At 38.0% G+C, this 18,467-nt stretch overlaps 6 protein-coding genes across 10 annotated transcripts in view; 1 reads left to right on the forward strand and 5 right to left on the reverse strand.

Annotated features, from left to right (window-relative positions):
• LOC121962318 (prostaglandin D2 receptor 2-like) overlaps positions 1-18,467 on the forward strand; it is a 144,669-nt gene that overhangs the window by 16,513 nt on the left and 109,689 nt on the right. The window lies entirely within an intron of this gene.
• On the reverse strand, positions 86-1,723 carry LOC148185606 (uncharacterized). Of its 2 annotated transcripts, XM_088073757.1 has the most exons (5): positions 1,603-1,723; positions 738-1,466; positions 512-637; positions 390-433; positions 86-265 (listed from the first exon to the last, which is right to left on the reverse strand). In XM_088073757.1, the coding sequence occupies exons 1-5, from the start codon at positions 1,655-1,657 to the stop codon at positions 146-148; spliced, it is 1,074 nt and encodes a 357-aa protein (XP_087929883.1). In that variant the 5' UTR covers positions 1,658-1,723; the 3' UTR covers positions 86-145. The 2 variants fall into 2 exon arrangements, with proteins under 2 accessions (XP_087929883.1, XP_087929882.1); XM_088073756.1 differs by having other exon boundaries at positions 390-637.
• Positions 4,490-6,361, reverse strand: LOC148185607 (uncharacterized). Of its 2 annotated transcripts, XM_088073867.1 has the most exons (5): positions 6,284-6,341; positions 5,839-6,156; positions 5,020-5,727; positions 4,798-4,920; positions 4,490-4,716 (listed from the first exon to the last, which is right to left on the reverse strand). In XM_088073867.1, the coding sequence occupies exons 2-5, from the start codon at positions 5,891-5,893 to the stop codon at positions 4,613-4,615; spliced, it is 990 nt and encodes a 329-aa protein (XP_087929993.1). In that variant the 5' UTR covers positions 5,894-6,156; positions 6,284-6,341; the 3' UTR covers positions 4,490-4,612. The 2 variants fall into 2 exon arrangements, with proteins under 2 accessions (XP_087929993.1, XP_087929994.1); XM_088073868.1 differs by lacking the exon at positions 5,839-6,156 and having other exon boundaries at positions 6,280-6,361.
• On the reverse strand, positions 7,603-9,314 carry LOC121940201 (uncharacterized). Its single transcript, XM_088073294.1, has 5 exons — positions 9,255-9,314; positions 8,429-9,124; positions 8,200-8,325; positions 8,091-8,122; positions 7,603-7,995 (listed from the first exon to the last, which is right to left on the reverse strand). The coding sequence occupies exons 1-5, from the start codon at positions 9,310-9,312 to the stop codon at positions 7,876-7,878; spliced, it is 1,032 nt and encodes a 343-aa protein (XP_087929420.1). The 5' UTR covers positions 9,313-9,314; the 3' UTR covers positions 7,603-7,875.
• On the reverse strand, positions 11,413-12,965 carry LOC121963287 (uncharacterized). Of its 2 annotated transcripts, none has more exons than XM_042513595.2 (5): positions 12,894-12,965; positions 12,086-12,748; positions 11,852-11,971; positions 11,725-11,768; positions 11,413-11,630 (listed from the first exon to the last, which is right to left on the reverse strand). In XM_042513595.2, exons 1-5 carry the CDS (start codon positions 12,946-12,948, stop codon positions 11,511-11,513), a joined length of 1,002 nt encoding a protein of 333 aa, XP_042369529.2. In that variant the 5' UTR covers positions 12,949-12,965; the 3' UTR covers positions 11,413-11,510. The 2 variants fall into 2 exon arrangements, with proteins under 2 accessions (XP_042369529.2, XP_087930002.1); XM_088073876.1 differs by having other exon boundaries at positions 12,086-12,258; positions 12,894-12,962.
• Positions 15,761-17,731, reverse strand: LOC121939854 (uncharacterized). Its single transcript, XM_088073877.1, has 5 exons — positions 17,620-17,731; positions 16,780-17,475; positions 16,564-16,677; positions 16,440-16,483; positions 15,761-16,311 (listed from the first exon to the last, which is right to left on the reverse strand). The coding sequence occupies exons 1-5, from the start codon at positions 17,675-17,677 to the stop codon at positions 16,195-16,197; spliced, it is 1,029 nt and encodes a 342-aa protein (XP_087930003.1). The 5' UTR covers positions 17,678-17,731; the 3' UTR covers positions 15,761-16,194.

Consider the following 18,467-nt stretch of genomic DNA (forward strand, 5'->3'; position numbering starts at 1 on the left):
ATGGACTTGGAGGATTAAACTACACTTCATTCACCCCCAGTATGCACAAATGTCGCTAAATCAACCTATAGTCACAAGAAGAAAATAACTGCGGCAATCTTTATTAGTCTTGTTACACAGACAACAATATGATACATGTAGACTTCTACAGCTTTATACTTGAGTACACACATTCAGTCTGGTTGGTGTTCTTCTGTCTTCTAGATGTGTTGACCTCGTGTTGCCTTACAGCTGCGTAATGGATGTTTTCTTCATTTTGGTCACCCTATAATAAAATATAAATAACAATGTATTTGATAGAAATTAAAACTGTATGCAAACAATTATGTGCTTTGAACATTTTTAAAATGTTAATACACTAGAATTTAAAATTTCAATTTAAAAAATACCTCTATATTAGTGGTGGTGGGAGCCGAAAATCTTGCATGAGACTCTGAAAAAGATTCCTTTTGCTTTAGTGCCGTTTTAAGTGAATCTGGCTGTTTACAACAATGAATGTTGGTTATAGTACCTTTACATTCGCAGCTGTTTCTCTTGTTGATCATGCACAGTAAGAAAATCAATAAAACAATCAGGATGATCGTGAACGCCAAAGCTCCACTCAGGAAATACAGCAAGAAAAGAGAGTCCAACTCATCTGTAGAGAGACGGACATTGGTGGACATTACAGCACTTTTGTTTTTTTAGAAAGTTTTATGCTTAAAAAATAAGACATCCACTGCTAGAAAGGCACTTACCCTTAATGTCCAGCTTGGTCCCGTTTCCAAACAGTATGTGTCCACATGAGGCAACAGCACAGTAGTAGGTCCCAGCATGAGAAAGATTCAGGCTCTTCATCGGCAGGTTGTAGAAACAGGTGTGTGTTTTTGTGATGGCTTTCCTCTCACACTGATCATTCCTGCCTCCATGGCTGTAAATGAGTCCTGGATGAGATTCTTCAGAGTATTTGAACCAGTAAACACTGTGTACTCCATCACAGCTCCCAGTTTGAACTGTACAGTTCAGAGTCACAGAGCCTCCTGGCTGGATGGTCTCAGATGCTGACTGATGGACCAGAGCTGGAGCATTCAAACCCGGATTCTTTACATCGACAGTAGTACCTGCTTCAAATTCAAACTTGTATGAATAGCTACTTGCGCAGTAGTAAGTAGCTGAGTCCGAAATGTGCAGATCTGTTATCTTCAAGTGATTGTTCCCGATTTCAGTATCCAGTGTGAAGCGTTGATTGTTGAATTCGTCATGAAAATTAGCTTTTTTTTCATATTTGTAGAAGGTAGATACAAGCCTTGGTTGCTCTCCTAGACTTTGCTTATACCAGTAAAATCTTGCTGCAACATCACCTTCATAAAAACATTTCAAAGTCAAGTTGTCCCCAGTTTTTAGTGACATAAAACGGCCCTTTTGATAAATAGATGAGTAGTATTTCAGATTAGTCGCCTGAACTGAAGTGATGAGAGAAAAAAAGCCTGTGAAGGTTACAAACAGAAAAAAGAGGAAAATTTAGAAGCAGTGTGGTAAAGAGAGTCGATACACTTTAAATCATTCAAACTGCAGTCACACATACACACAGACACACACAACCCCCCCCAAAAAACAACTCACCAGTTATTCCTAAGAATAAACATGTCAGATAGAAAACAACCCCTGGAGATGTCATTGTGTTCAACTTGTCGTGCTAAATGAAAAGGATCTCAATCCTTTCTCCACTTTTCACAGACAAGACTGTCTTTGATTGGCCAACCAGTAGTGACTCTGCCTGCCCTATTTAATTCAACCTGAGCACATGCTCACTCCCACTGTAGTGGATTTGCTTAACCAGTCATGGCTCATTTAGATACATACTTAAGGATAACATATATTCATTCATATGAATCGCACAAACAACTGACTTTTGGGCGGGAGTTGGTAGTTCACTTCCTTTCTGGTTGTGTGTGTGTGTGTGTGTGTGTGTGTGTTTTACTTCTTCACCTCCTTATGTGCCTCTTTTGCCTAAACCTAACCATCCGTGACTTCGGTGTCTAAACCCAACCATCGTGACTGTCCGCGTTGTTGTGACCATCGTGACTGAAAGCACTGTAAAACTTTTTTTTACAATTAATAGCCAAGGCTATTATTTGCTTAAATCACTGAACTCAACAGTTTTATATGTGGGACAGTTGTCTTTATGGGATGGGCTTTAAATACATTTAACACATAACTTGCTCAGCAAAGATGACGATACATTTATTTATTTAACCTTTTGAGACCTGAGTAAACTTACTTTATTTTATTCAAAACCATGCGAAGAAGGTAATGAGCAACAAAAGAAGAAATGACCCAGAGGTTAGTAAGAAATCTGTAAAAAGTACAAAAAAATCCTGAAAAATTGGCCAAGAAATACAAAAAAAAAGAGAAATTAAAACAAAAAATACAAAGCAAGAAATGACCTGAAAAAAAGCTTAAATTATAATAATTATGTAAAATGATTTGAAGTATATAATTATGAATATAGTTCACTGGAAGTTTTTCCCTTGCTTTTTAAAAAATAGTCTCATAATTTCAGTTAAATTGATGAATGGTTGATGTGTGGAGAATTTTATCAAGCTAACATTGTGAGAAGTATGTCCATATGGAAAAAAAAAAGTTTTAACATAATACATATTATAAGTGTGATCTAAGCAGCTCATTGGGGTTTTCTCCAGCAGGTATCCAACAACCTGGTTTTATACATCCAAAGAACTTCTATAAAAATTAACTGCATGGTAACCAGACCAGGCCTCTAATAGAGACAGACCTTTATTTGTCAAAATGTTTCACCACACCCAGTTCGTAGTGAGGAATGGGCGTGTTATTAGTACTAGGTTTTTATTTGAAGTTTTATGGTGTGTCGTTATGGTTAGCAAAGATCATGTTTTTGGCTTTACACACTCACAATTGGTGGCACAAAAGTCACTGGAAAAACAGGGCCAGGTCAGTGAAGAACACCTATGTTCATAAGCTCGAACACCACTGGAAAACGCCGCCAAGGGTCAGTGCAAACATCAGCAATCTGTGGCTCAAACGGCGCGAGGAAACTGAAACTAACTGCAGGCAGTGTGCATCTTCTGAGAAATGTGATTTGGGCGTAAAGGCCAATTGTCTTTTGGGATAACGGGCTGTTGGAAAAGTGGCCTTTTGTCCAGTGGAACATTTTTGGACTAATGAGGCTTTGGAGTGTTTGGTCCATCGGAAAAATAGCATGACACAAGGTCTACACCGGGTTTGTTTTAAGGATTGGAGGTAGAGCTCCGTATGGGTCTGCTTTGCTAATCCTGCTCTTAGCTGATCCCTCTGTACCTCTGATCATCACTGCCACACCTGCAAAGTGTATTTGCATGTGTCAGCTCCTGCCCACATCTGCAAATATTCTTACCATACATGTCTGCGCAACACATTGATTATGAATAGATTGACTCTTCTCCCATCCCACAGGGAAAACATGTGTTGCGTGGTATTCAAAAATATGCATCGCTGTGGGCCGTAAGTAGTGGAACTATGTTCTAGTGGATAAAAACATTCACAATTACAGTTGTTCTGTAGTCTCTGGGATTCAGTGTTGTCATTATTATTGTACCATTCGTGAGAATTCCCTCTAAATGTTGGACTCGCCTGCTTTTGGTTTGTATTGTGATATCTTCTTTTTATTGTATTTTCCATTTTATTTGTTGACAAATGCCTCCTTCATGTTAATTATTTGCAGGATCTGTATGTTTTTTTGACTGCCTGCTCCCACCCACAGTGAAGTCCAAGCTGCACGTTATGGCAAGACTTTTGTTGCGTCCCATATGACCGTATTTCTCTAATTAGAAGACGTTTGGGGCTTAGCCTGGACATCTGTAACAGAGTCCTGGGGGAAGCACTACTAATTGGTGTTATATTTATATTTATATTCCCCCTGGAACCATATTTGCTTCCAAAGTTAAAACTTAAAAAAATATATATTTTGTGCATCAGTTTATTTTCAACATAAATTAGAAAATGGTCAGCTAGTTGAAAGTTAAGTATCACTGGCTCAGAGGATAGGTTCACATTTTTTAGCGTGTCTCAAAACATTCATATGCCCACATGTGCATAGAAACAGACACAAATGCAAAAGGTGAGACTTCCTCTCTAACGCTTTCTGAAAAAGATCTGAGGCGCTCCTACCTGGTAACCACAGAGCCGTTCAAAGAAGAGTTATACATCTTTCAAAATGATTATAGCCCTTTTCATACGACCAATTTTTAAAAAAAATAACAATAACACTTATTTTGCATGATCCAGTTCATATTTTCCTCATCACACTTGAAGATAACCTTTGAATTGTTGATGCAAACACACACACATTCTCAAGTTTAGAGTTTCACAGAAGAATTTTATGTTTATGTTTATTTGAATTTTAGCAAGTGGCATCAGTTTGCTAACGGTACCATAAACAAAGACATCTATCGCAACCTGTCGGCACATATGTTGGAAATCATTGCACTTCATATTGTTTTAAGAAAAGCTTCTTTATTGAAATCATTGCATGATGAGACTTTACATAATTCATATTGAGATAAAATCATATTTACAAAAAATAAATTACAGAGGCAAGGATAAAACTTGTCCAGCTCTACTGCTTTACACTAAAGTACACACATTCACTCCAGGTGTCGTCTTGAGATCGGTTAGTCTTTTTCTCCGTCACTGAAAAATCTGAAAGTTTTGCTTGTGACTCTGAAAAACAGGGAAAAAAAAGTCTTACTGTCATGCCATCTTCAGTGAATACATGCTATAGAAACCAATAATACCACCTACCTGAACACAGGCAGCAGTTTCTCTTGTTCATCACACAAACTAAGAGAGCCAGTAAAACATTCAGTGTGGTGGTGAATGCCAAAGCCCCACAACAGAACATCAGGACAAGAGAGTCCACCTCATCTACAGAGAGACGGACATGAAGAGACAACAACTCATGTTTACTTTGAGGTTAATCGTTAGTATTTTTCACAAGGCAACTCCTTCTAGGAAGCAACTTACCCTTAATGTCCAACTTGATCTGGTCTCCGAAGAGTATGTGTCCACATGAGACAACAGCACAGTAGTAGGTCCCAGCATGAGAAAGACTCAGGCTCTTCATCGGCAGGTTGTAGAAACAGGTGTGTGTTTGTGTGCTGGTGTTCCTCTCACACTGATCATTCCTGCCTCCATGGCTGTAAATGAGTCCTGGATGAGATTCTTCAGAGTATTTGAACCAGTAAACACTGTGTTCTCCATCACAGCTCCCAGTTTGAACTGTACAGTTCAGAGTCACAGAGCCTCCTGGCTGGATGGTCTCAGATGTTAACCGATGGACCAGAACTGGGATGTTCAAACCCAGATTCTTTACACTGACTGTAGTTCCTGCAGCAAATTCAAAAATAAACGTATAGCTTCTTGCGCAGTAGTAAGTCGCTGAGTCCGAAATGTCCAAATTAAAAATAGTCAGGTGATTTGTTCTGTTTCCACTCTGCAGTGTGAAGCGTGGATTGTTGTTGAATTCATGATAAAATGTGGTTCTCGTATCATACACATAGGTGGTAGAAATGAGCTTCGGCTTCTGTCCCAAAGTTTGTTTATACCAGTAAAGCCATGCTGAATCACCTCCGTCATAGAAACAATGCAAAGTCACATCGTCTCCAACATTCGCTGATACAAAATGTCTCTCTTGACGAAGAGATGGGGACGATTTCAGTTCAGTCGCCTGAGCTGAAATGAATCAAGAGACGAAGCAAATGCAGTTAATTTAGTCTTACTGAATGAAGCACAATGATTACATCAATTATTACAAAATTGAGCAAAGACAGTTACAAAACTCACCCATTTCCCCCAAGAGCAGACATATCAGATATAAGACAAACTTTGGAGGTGTCATCCTGTTCAAATCCTTGTGTTGAATGAAGAATCTCAAACCTTTTCTTCACTCTTCAGAGACAAGACTGTATTTGATTGGCCAACATGATGTGACACGTCATATTTATAGAACGAAAAGATGAGCCTCTACCTTCTAGCAGTAAAATATTGCCGCAAAAACATCTTCATAGAAACAATTCAAAGTCAAGCTGTCCCCTGTTTTAACTGATATAAAATCGCCCTCTTGATAATCAGATGAGTAGTATTTTAGAATAGACGTCTGAGCTGAAGTGATAGGAGAGACAAAGCAAATGCACATTATGAACACATGAAAAACAAAAGACATGGAAGGAATATCATGAGTAGTGGCTATACACTGTAAATAATTCAAGTACCAAGAAAACCAACTCACCATTTTTCCAAAGAGCAAACATGTCAGATAGAAGAAAAACACTGTAGATGTCATCGTGTTCAAATTGTTGTGCTGAATGAAAAGACTCTCAGTCCCTTCTTCACTTTTAATAGACGTGAATGCATTTGATTGGCCAACCAGAAGTGACACTGCCTGCCCTATTTGGGAAATTTGAGCACATGCTCACTGCTATTATAGTATCTGTTTATCAGTCCTAGTGTGTTTGGTTGCAGTTTAAATGAGATAATATGCTGATTCATAACATACAGTAGATTTTAGCCATGTCAAACATTTGGCAATTTGCAGATCATCATAAGGCAGGCATAAAAATTAAGTAACTATCCAATAAAAGGAACTAAAAATACAGCAGGGTTATGCTTATTTGTCAGATTTACCAAACTACACTTGAAGAAAAATGAATAAATAAATGCATGAATAAAGAACTACACTTCATCACCATTATTGTCAGCAATATCACTCTAGCTAGTGATAGTCTGGCGACCTGTACAGGTTGTACCCCCCTCTCGCCCAGTGTCAGGTGGGATAGGCTTCAGACCCCCTGCTACTGTTAATGGGTTTTAATAAACATCCCTAAAACATTTTGCACATTTTGCCTTTGGGTTAACAGAAATAGTTTGTATTTTTAGGTGAGAACCATGAAGAAGTGATTTTGCACTACTGAGCGCTAATTTGATAAAATTATACCAAAAATAAATTGTCTTTTTTACTAAAAAAACCATGCCAGTTCACAATTACTGACACAGATGTTACAACTTTCAAACTCTGACATTATTACTCTATTGTTTGATTGGTATTACATTTAGAGAGAGTACATTATGACTTTATTGGGGAACTATACGTTTGGACATGAAGTTAAACAGTCACGGATATATTGAAATGGTCCAACCTGATAAAGGCATGATGGCAGCCAGACCAGTAGTATGCGTCAAACTGCGATCTGTAACTCATTTCTTACAGCCTTGTGTTTTTGTTTTTTTTTTAAACTTTTAACATGATGATGACTAATACTCCAAGAAGATTTTCCACACACACATGCATTTGTCTGTCTGTCTGTCTGTACTTTTAAGGACCCTCATCAAAATGATGTGTTCCCTACCCCCTAACCATTACCGATAAATGCCATAACCCTAACTTAAGTCTAACTCTGTCCTTAACCTTAAACCAAGTTGTACCCTTCAAACAGTCCTGATGTGGAGGACTGGCAAAAATGTCCTCACAAATGCAGATATGTCCTCACTATGATGGTTCAAACATTGGTCCCCACAAAGATAGCAAAGGAAGCCCATGCACAATTTGTCAAAACGTCGTAATACATTTCATTTAATCAGTGTTGACTCAAATTAAAATTACAGCGAGTGGTTGGGAACAATTAAGGACAAAATACCAGAGAAGTACAAAAATGATTTGTTGATTTGAAAGAAAGTAATACTGTGACATCCTGTTTGAAACTACATTCAGTTCTTAAATGTGCAAACGGCAAAGGAAAGGTTCAATCTTTTAACTCTAAACTAAAAGGAAGATATAAATCAAGGTCTGTCTAAATCAACTTTAGATCTCTTTTTAGACCTATTTTACAGCTTTATGCTTGAGTACACACAATCATTCATTGTGTTGGTCCTCTGTCTTCTTGTTCCTTTGGACGTGCTTTCCCTTAAAGCAGCATAGTGGAGGTTCTCCACATCTTGGCAACCCTGGTGACCAAATAAAATCACAAAGGTGGACCTGTCAGAAGTTCAGTGCATTAAAAATTTGTTTCATTTGTAATCGTTGGTCAAAATAAACTCACCTCTTCATTGGCAGCACATCTTGCTTGAGGCTCTAGTCAAAAGATAGAGGAAAATGTCTTGAATTGAAAAGAAATGCGTTCTGAATAAGATACAAACAGTGCTTCTTACCTGTTGATTGGATGCAGTTTTTCTTGTTTGTCTTGTAAAGTGAGAAAGCTAGTACAACGACCAGGATGGTTGTGAATGTCAAAGCTCCACTCAACAGGTACACAAAGACAAGCAAGTCCGACTCATCTGTAGATCCAAACATGAAGAGACTTTTTCTCATCAAATTTGATAAGAACGTATGCATCACTATTAAATAAATGAAAAAAATCTCTGCTCGAGAGTTACTCACGCTCAAAGTCCAGTTTGGTCCCGTCTCCAAACAGTATGTGTCCACATGAGGCAACAGCACAGTAGTAGGTCCCAGCATGAGAAAGATTTAGTTTTTTTATTGGCAGGTTGTAGAAACAGGTGTGTGTTTGTGTGCTGGTGTTTCTCTCACATTGATCATTCCTGCCTCCATGGCTGTAAATGAGTCCTGGTGGAGATTCTTCAGAGTTTTTGAACCAGTAAACACTGTGTTCTCCATCACAGCTCCCAGTTTGAACTGTACAGTTCAGAGTCACAGAGCCTCCTGGCTGGATGGGCTCAGATGCTGACTGATCGATCAGCGCTGGGATGTACAAAGATGAATCCTTTACATCGACAGTAGTACCTTTTAGAAATTTAAAAACACTGATGTAGCTTCTTGCGCAGTAGTAAGTAGCTGAGTCTGACAGTTGTGCATTTGAGATCTTCAAGTTGTTTTTACCATTTTTGGTATCCAGTGTGAAGCGTGGATTGCTCTGGAATTCATCATGAAAAGTGCCTTTATCGCTATTTTTATAGAAGTGAGAGATGAGCCTTGGTTCCTCTCCCAGAGTATGTTTAAACCAGTAAAGCACCGAAGCATCGCCTTCACGGTTACACTGCAGAGTTACCTCATCACCAACATTAGCTGATACAAAACCTTGACCATCGGAGGACGATTTCAGTTCAGTCATCTGAGCTGAAGTCAAATGAGAGACGAGGTGCACAATTAATCTTAAACAACAAAGATTAGCCAACAAAAGTAATTTAAATGCATCAGGATTGACCATACACTCTACAAGACAAAACATTTAGTCACAAAAACTCACCCATCTTCCACAGGATCAAACATGTGAGAAAGAACTCAACCGTTGGAGATGTCATCATTTCCAAACTGCGGTGCTGAATGAAAAACATCTCAATGCTGTCTCCACTCTTAAAAGGCAAGACTGCATTTGATTGGCCAGTCAGAGCTGACGCTATAGTTTGTAACATTTAGGAAGCATGATCACAGGTTCAAAGCCCCCGTCAGTGTCAGGTTGTGTTTTAAAGAGAACCAAATTGAGAGAGATATATAGAGAATGAAACACTGTCTCATCTTGGCATTACATAAAGAAAATCTCTGACAGACAGATATTTCCTATAAGACACAGGTTTGTAATTGGCTATATAGACACAAACTGAACGCTGTTTTTATGATTTTGATCAATTTATCAAAATCATACCACCTGTTCTGGGCAACATATTTATAGTTATAATTTCAACTGTACATCTCAGACCACAAAACAATATACACCTACATGTATATTTAAGCAATATCACACCAGAGGGAGTGATGTTGTGTTTGTATATCATAATGGCTGTAATTCGATCGTAGACACGAGGCCACAGGCCAAGTGTGGAATATAATCACAGCCGTGATGATAGACAGCACAACACACAACCTTGAGTGTGATATTGCTTTCATACAACAGTTCTACATGCATGTTTTATTTATTAATAGTAATAAGCAACAACAGATTAGGATTTGTTTGTTTATTTAATGATTTTTTAGTAGTTTTAGTAGTTCAGACAGCAGATGCAGAAGGATACTTAGAGCATAACATGTAGACGTAGAAGTCCACTGCCAATGGATGAGTTGTGATGAGAATGTGTTAATTAATTTACCATATATCTTTGGTAATGCAGGCCTGGAACTATCCATTATTAAGAAAATGGATACCACAAGGGTAGAGATGGACAGGCTTTTGACTTTGAGGTCATCCGCCTTTTACTTTAATGTTGTTTAATTATTTGCAAATTGTAACCTGTAAAGTTATTATATCAGGCGCCAATCTAATTTTTTTAGTTAAAATATAGTTCTAAAGGCGTCCTTTGCTTTAACTATTGAAACACATTATCAGTTCGATCTTTTAGAATTCTTAAACAATATTGTTTTACTAATTCTTCCTCTTGCTGTTAGCAGTATCTGAGTTTCATAGTTGTCCAATTGGTATTCTGTAATTGCAAAAGCTGTTTTTCGAAATGTGGTAACTCTCATATGGGGCATTTATATTTAAGAGTGAAAACACTTCTACATCCTGCCGACAACCACAAAGCCTGCTTCACTAAAATAGATACAAAGCGAAGTATAGGGGCGGAGGTCAACAAGTCCTAGACTGTGTTTGAAACCGTCCCCTCATTCACTCGCTCACTATTCATTCTGTAGTGTGTATTAACTAGTGCACTATATAGGGAATATCCAAACGAGATTTTGGACACTACGTTGGAATTTTTTTCCCCTGGAAATAGATGATTGCATGGCATTGTGGTATACGGGAGTTAAATGTAGGGTACATCGTATGTACACTTAAATTTGCTGTGCATTGTGGACATTTTATAGTACACTGTATAGTGGATGAAAACAACAGCAGAGTATTCAAACACCACTACAAAATGGTGACCACACTATATAGTGAACCATATCTGCGATAGGGGACGGTTTCAAACACAGCTCTAGAGTAATGACTACAAGGCAGAGGGCCCAAATAGTAAACTTGACAGAAACAAATGAAGTCTGAAGTGCTCTGATGTCAACTATCTTAATCATTTGGCTTTTCCAGGTGCTATTTTTACCTTGTGTGCTGTATTTTCTTTTGACCAGTTGTATTCTCTTTCTTAAGACTTTTGTGCTCTATGTTTGTTGCTCAGAGCATCAAAAGCTCGGAGTGTTGGCTATCTGACACCGGTGGTTTGATAAATTTGATTTATTTGATCATTAATAGCGCAAAAGTACATGAAAATGCAAAAAAACACATAAAAAACTCTTGAAGAATAAAAGACAAATAATACTTCTTATTTGCGTGGAGGTTCGCAAAACTCAAGACAAACTTGTTGTACAGTGAAAAATGAACATGAACCTCCTAAATGTGCTGCTGTAATTACAGAAATAATAAGGTTAGGGAAAACAAATAAAAAAGACAGAAAAAACCACAAAGTAAAACAGCATTGATCACAATAAACCTTGTTTATTTCAAGATCTACATCTAAATCTAGATTACACATCCCGAGATTCTTTAAAATCACCACTGTACTAAGATGCAAATTTAGTGCTTTACACTGGAGTACACACATTCATCATTGGTGCCGTTCCTCTGTCGTCTTGATCTTTTGGGCAGGTTAACACTCAAAGCAGCATAATGGAGGCTTTCTGCGTCTTGGTCACCCTGGCAACAAAATATGAAAAAAAGCTATCACAACATGGGTTATATCTAATAAAAAATGGACAGGCGATTGTTTATCTCAACACAGTAAATTTACCTCTGCATCTGCTGTGGAAGGGGCTGAAAATCTTGCTTTAGACTCTGGTTGTAAAACACAGAAGATGATTCTTTATTTAAAAGCACAACCCAAGAGCTTAGATATTAATAGTGTCAATTGCCTGTACCCGAGTAGCTGTTTTTCTTTTTCATCGTGCACACTGAGAAAGCCAGTAAAGCAACCAGGATGGTGGTGAATGCCAAAGCACCACTCAAGAAATACACCAACAGAAGTAGGTCCAGCTCATCTGTAGAGAGTTATAAAAGGAGCTTTCAGAATGTTTCGGATGTTTTCATTCTAAGTTAGATGAAGAAGAATGACAATTTATTTAATGGAAAGCCTCTGCTAAAAAGGTACTTACGCTCAAAGTCCAGCTTGGTCCCGCCTCCGAACAGTATGTGTCCACATGAGGCAACAGCACAGTAGTAGGTCCCAGCATGAGAAAGATTCAGGCTCTTCATCGGCAGGTTGTAGAAACAGGTGTGTGTTTGTGTGTTGGTGTTCCTCTCACACTGATCATTCCTGCCTCCATGGCTGTAAATGAGTCCTGGATGAGAATCTTTGTAGTATTTGAACCAGTAAACACTGTGTTCTCCATCACAGCTCGCATTGTGTACTGTACAGTTCAGAGTCACAGAGCCTCCTGGCTGGATGGGCTCTGATGTTGACTGATGGACCAAAACTTGGGCACTTAACCCTGGATTCCTTACACTGACTGTAGTGCTCTCTGAAAACTCTAATGTATATACATATTTAATGCAGTGGTACATAGCTGAATCTGAAATCTGTAAATCAGTGATTGTCAGGTGGTTATTTCCATCCTCTGTATCCAGTGTGAAGCGTGAATTGTTCTTGAACTCATTATGAAAAGTCTTTTTTACATTATATTTAGAGAAGGAAGAAATGAGCCTTGGTTTCTGTCCAAGAGTTTCCTTAATCCAGTAAATTCTTGGAGCCACTGCGCTTTCATAGAAACATAGCAATGTCAACTTGTCCCCAGTGTTTACCGATACAAAACCACAGTCTTGATTCACAAAATAATAGGAGAGGAAAAAAAATACATTTAGAAATAATGTAATTTGACAGAAGTCTGTGTAGTCAGTAAATTAAAAGAAAATTAATCATATAGTCTAACGGATAAAATTTGGAATCTCAAAAATACAACTTACCCATTTTCCCCCAAAGCAAGCACGTGAGGTAGAGAGCAAACACTGTAAATGTCATCCTGTCAAAACTGCTGTTTCGAGTGACGGAAAATCAATGGTTACTCAGCCCCTCAGAAACAAGAATGTGTTTGATTGGCTAACCTGAAGTGTATGCCCTTGTTTAGGAAACATGGTCACATGCTCACTGCCATTTATGGTATCAAGTTGGTTTTTTGAGAAAAGGTGCACATTTTGAAAGATGTATGAAGAATGACTCCTCACACACGACCATTTATAAGACTATATTTGCTTAATATTTGGTAATGGGCTGATAATATAGATATGGTAGAATGCTTTGATTGTGGTAATCAGAAATCTGTCAATTGTGTCTCTCTCTGTGTGGCAGTGCACAGGAGCATGCGGTCAGGACATGGACAAAATAACATAGCAGCATAGAATGCAGTCAAAGAACAAAACTTGAACAAAACAACAAAAATATATTGCAAGAAACTCTTGTTCAGATAAAAAAAATCCCTGCACTCTGCTTGAAACCACATGCAAAGATGCAGGTGACTATCAAAAGCCCTTACATTACTAACACATAAGTACAAAAAGAGAAAATTATGACAAATTATCTCTGTATCTGAGGAAGATATGATAGTACAACCAATAATATTAAATAGAATTTATGGGACATTTACATGGATGTATTACGAGAACTGGATACAGCATTCAAGGCAAGGCCCTGTTGGTTTCTATGAAAGTTTCTTAGTGGCATATAAAGCCAAAAAATCTACCTAGATGATCAGTGATGGTTCCACATCATTGGACCCGTTGAGCAAGCACACTTGTGACTGTTACCTGCAGAGCCAGCAACTTTCAGTTTAGCGCTCTGCTAACTTCAGTGGGGATAAATTGATTTAATTTTCTGGCTCTTCTAGACTTTCCAAATTTAATCGAACCAAATGGATCAAATCCTGCCAAGTCCATGCACATTCAGAGTACTGGTTTAGCAGCAAACTACTATTTGTTATATTCACGTTACCTCTCTGTGTTGTGATCTGAGCTTCTCTGTGGTTTGTTGTGGTAAGCTGGTCAGGTTTGTCAGTTGCGCTTCCCCTTGGCTTCCCTCGTGGTGAACACCGTTAGCTCTGTCAGCACTCTTGCGGTTCTTTAGTGAAGTTAGCTTTGTTAGCTGCTGTTGAAAATCATGACCAGAAAACTCATATGCTCTGAATTTCACCTGTTTAATCTTATAAATGCAAAAACATGAAAAGGGAGAATAAATGTTTCCGAATAAGTTTACGTACTGTTGGACCGAACTAAAACTCTTTGATTCCACTATTTAGAGAGGCAGCAGGCCCCTTACAAGAAACTAGATGACAGCTCAATGGCATCATTCATTCATTTTCATACATAATTATCATAATTTACAGCATTAATACACCTGCTGTCTTACTTATCAGCCGTGTAAACTGGCTCCTGATATTCTTCCTCCCCAAGTTCATCTACTTGAAATGTCACAAAAAAAGCCATGAATCAGCGTCACATACCACTCAAACGTCCAAAGCTTGAGCTTTAATAAGAGGCAAGGACTTATTACCAAATATGAGACTCTCGCAAACAATATGATTTACTAAACAAACACCATTTACCATGTTCCTGCATGCTGTGCCAACTGATCTGATGTTATACACTAATGTTGAGTGCTGTGCAGCAATTAGGGCAGAAATGTGAAAAATGCACATCAATTACTTTTATTTATTGTTGTCAGTAGTATTCCAACTAAAACTGTTGTGACTAGCACACTTATTTTATGTTTTAGTAGTTGCAGTGCTGTTAAATGTGACCGGATGACAATTTTGCATGTTTACTGCAACTGGTCTTTGGGTTAAGTGGCAAGTAGGTGAGAATGCATCACTCTTACATCCTGCCAAAAACCACAAAGGCTGCTGTACTGACAGAGATGCGATGCTAAAAGTATGGCCATAAAAGGCTTCAGGTCTGACAGCACTGACCGTTTCATTTGTCTTCCTATGTTTTGGGGCTTGAACCAGCCAAAATCGAGACTTCAAAGCATCAGTCCACAAGCCAGTGGGCGATGCTACGTCTCTATATGTACACTAAATGGTTGTAGCTAGGTAGCAGTGGAGAGCTGACCAACAGTTAGCACTAGCAGATAATAATGTTTGGAACTTTTTACTTTTATTCACGTAGCTTAAACATGTAAATCACATTAATCAGCATCTTTGAACATGGTTTGATACAAAGTGGTGATTTTTCATTCGGGCTTTATCACTCTATTTTCCATCCAGTATATAATCATACATATAGGATTGTTTTGTAGTCCTTTTGTAGTTTTTACAGTGCTTTTTTTTTCCTACTTGGATGAAGCATTAAAGTTAGAGCAAGACGTTTACTGGGTTGGAATTCCCTTATTCCATAGTCCAGACTGACACATAGGACTGGTGCTGGGAGGTATTGTGTACCTTTAATTGCTTTCATCTGTCTGTGTTGTATGACACCATGTATGTTGTAACTGGTATACGGTGTGTCTGACATGTATACAGTGACTTTACATTTGTTTACTGCGGAAGTTTTTGTTACAAACGTTGCATTATGTGATTAGAAAGTTGTAAATGCAGAGACTGGCTTACTTAAACACTCATAATATGATGCATAAGAGTTTGTTGTAGACAAAGCCGATTGTTAAGTAGCGGGGCCTCATGTTTTTAGGTCATTTAAAAAAAAACAAAAAAAAACAACTTCCTGTGTCATTTTCCTTTGGAACCGAAACAAGTGAGTTTCACCACAGTTTCTCTGATAAACACGGTGTCATTAGCTGCTCATGTATGAAGTACACACATAATGTTCAGGCCCAAAGTGCTGCAGATTTTGATTATTTTTATTTGATAATAAACTACATACATTTCACATACAAAACTACACATAAAAAAACAATTAGGATAGACAGAAAAAGTGACGAGACGATGATGAGACGATCGTGTTGTGAAAAAGATGTGATTGACTTTTTCATGAATGTGCCATGAATATGAGCTTCCAAAAATCTATTTCACAAAAGATAATTTATTGATAACTACTCAAAGTAATATTATAATTGCAAGGTGTTATGCATCAGACCATACACAAAAAAGAATATACTATATATGCACGTTAGGAAAGAAAAAAAGCAATTAAATTTTTCTTCAGACCACAAAGAAGCTATGAGAACGGATTTATTTCAAACTTAGATATAAACTTATATATAACACATCATGAGAAAATCCTATTTGACTCAGAGCGCTATGAAACATTTCTGGTTCTATTATTTTGCGCAGTAGTACACACATTCACTCCAAGTCTGATCCCTCTGTCGTTTTGATCCTTTGAGCAGGTTGACACTTAAAGCAGCATAATAGAGTTTTTCTGCGTGTTGGTAACCCTGGTAACAAAATATGTATTAGTTATTTTTTTATATTCTTGGAAAAAAATAAAACAATATCCAGGACAAGAAATAAAATATTTTGATCAATACAAGCATTTACAGCTCGAATAACTTTTTGTGCTCACCTCGGCATCTGCTGTGGAGGGAGCTGGAAGTTCTTCTTCCAACTCTGTGAAACAAAGAAAGCTCTTTAATTCAAAAGCCAAATCCTATGAAAGCAAGCTGTCAGGTGCAAACCGTTCCAGTTACCAGTTAGTTTGTAGCTGTTTCTCTTGTTCATCATGCACATTGTGAAAGCCAGTAAAACAACCAAGATGGTGGTAAATATTGAAGCTCCACTCAAGAAATATACCAAGCCATCATCTGCAAAAAAATCAGTAAGAAACTTTTTACAGGTTTTTATCCACATTTGTTGAGGAAGTAACACTGATCAGATGCAACAACTTTTGTTAGAAAGTTACTTACCTTCAAAGTCAAGCTTGGTCCCGTCTCCGAACAGTATGTGTCCACATGAGGCAACAGCACAGTAGTAGGTCCCAGCATGAGAGAGATTCAGGCTCTTCATCGGCAGGTTGTAGAAACAGGTGTGTGTTTGTGTGTTGGTGTTCCTCTCACACTGATCATTCCTGCCTCCATGGCTGTAAATGAGTCCTGGATGAGACTCTTCAGAGTATTTGAACCAGTGAACACTGTGTTCTCCATCACAGCTCCCAGTTTGAACTGTACAGTTCAGAGTCACAGATCCTCCTGGCTGGATGGTCTCAGATGCTGACTGATGGACCAAAGCGTTCAAACTTGAATCCATGACAGTGACTAAAGTGCTCTCCGAAATGTTTAACGTGTATAAATAGCAACTTATGCAGTAATAAGTAGCTGAGTCTGAAATGTGCATATCTGTGATAGTCAAGTGGTTCTTGCCATTTATCGTATCCAGTGAGAAGCGGGAACTATTGCTGAATTTATTATAGAAATATGTTTTTTTGTCATACATATAGAAAGTAGAGATGAGGCTTGGTTTGTGCCCCAGAGTTTGCTTATACCAGTAAATCCTTGCAGCAACAGCACCTTCATAGAAACATTTCAAAGTCAAACTGTCCCCAGTTTTAACTGATACGAAGCCATTCTCAGGATCTACAGATGATCCAACAGTAGCAGTTTGAGCTGAAGTGAAATGAGAGACAAAGCAAATGTAGATTTAATGACAGAATTTAGTGGAATCAGTACATCAAAAATGTTAGCAACATTTGTATAAGCAGTCATCATACACAGAAAGATACAAGTCTGAGTAATGAAAGGACAACTCACCCATTTTACCCAAAAACAGACATGCGAGATAGAGAGCAAACACCGGGGATGTCATCATGTTATATGTGCAGTGTGAAAAGAAAAGACATTGATCCTTCCTCCACTCTTTAGAGACGAGTCTCTGTTTGATTGGCCAACCTGCAGTGCACTCTGTGTCCTAAGTAGGAAACCTCACACGTTCACTGCCCCCAGTAGTTATTTTGGTTCTTTATTTGTCTAAGAGTGTACATGTGTTAAGGAGATATATGAGGTACATAAAAGCTTCCCGTGTTGGAATTTGAATTAAAATCAGTAAATTAAGAATGATTTTCATTTCAAATATAATAACAGATAACACACTGGGCTTTTTTTGTACTGTGTTTGTGATGATTGTTGATGCTTTGAGCGCCATAACCGGTCATTCAGTTCCATTAACCTTCATTGTTCTGAACAAAAACCACAGGGCATGAAGTTGAACATGCTTGTAACTTAAAATAGCAGCCATTTTGTCTGACAGTCAATATAATCTTCTAAATTTGATCCGACAGTGCTGTTGGTGAGTAAAGTCAAGTTTTATTTATATAGCCCTATATCTGAAATTTCACAACTGCCTCAGGGCATTGTGCTTAAGTGGTCTTTGGCTTAAGAGATGTCCTTTTGAGAGCGCATACACACTTACATCCTGCTGAAAACCACAGATGTACTGAATACACAAGTAGTTACAATAAGAATGGGGGGTGGGGTGGGGGGTGGGAGACGCTTTATTTTCCTTTTTTTTTTTAATTTTCCTGCTTTCTGGTAAATTGTCGTCCACCAATCTGGACGTCTTTTTTTAATCTATAGTGGATAGTATATGTATAGTATAAATA

This window comes from Plectropomus leopardus, chromosome 23 (genome assembly GCF_026936395.1).
Source record: "Plectropomus leopardus strain MGB_pleo_1.0 chromosome 23, ASM2693639v1, whole genome shotgun sequence".
NCBI lineage: Eukaryota > Metazoa > Chordata > Actinopteri > Perciformes > Serranidae > Plectropomus > Plectropomus leopardus.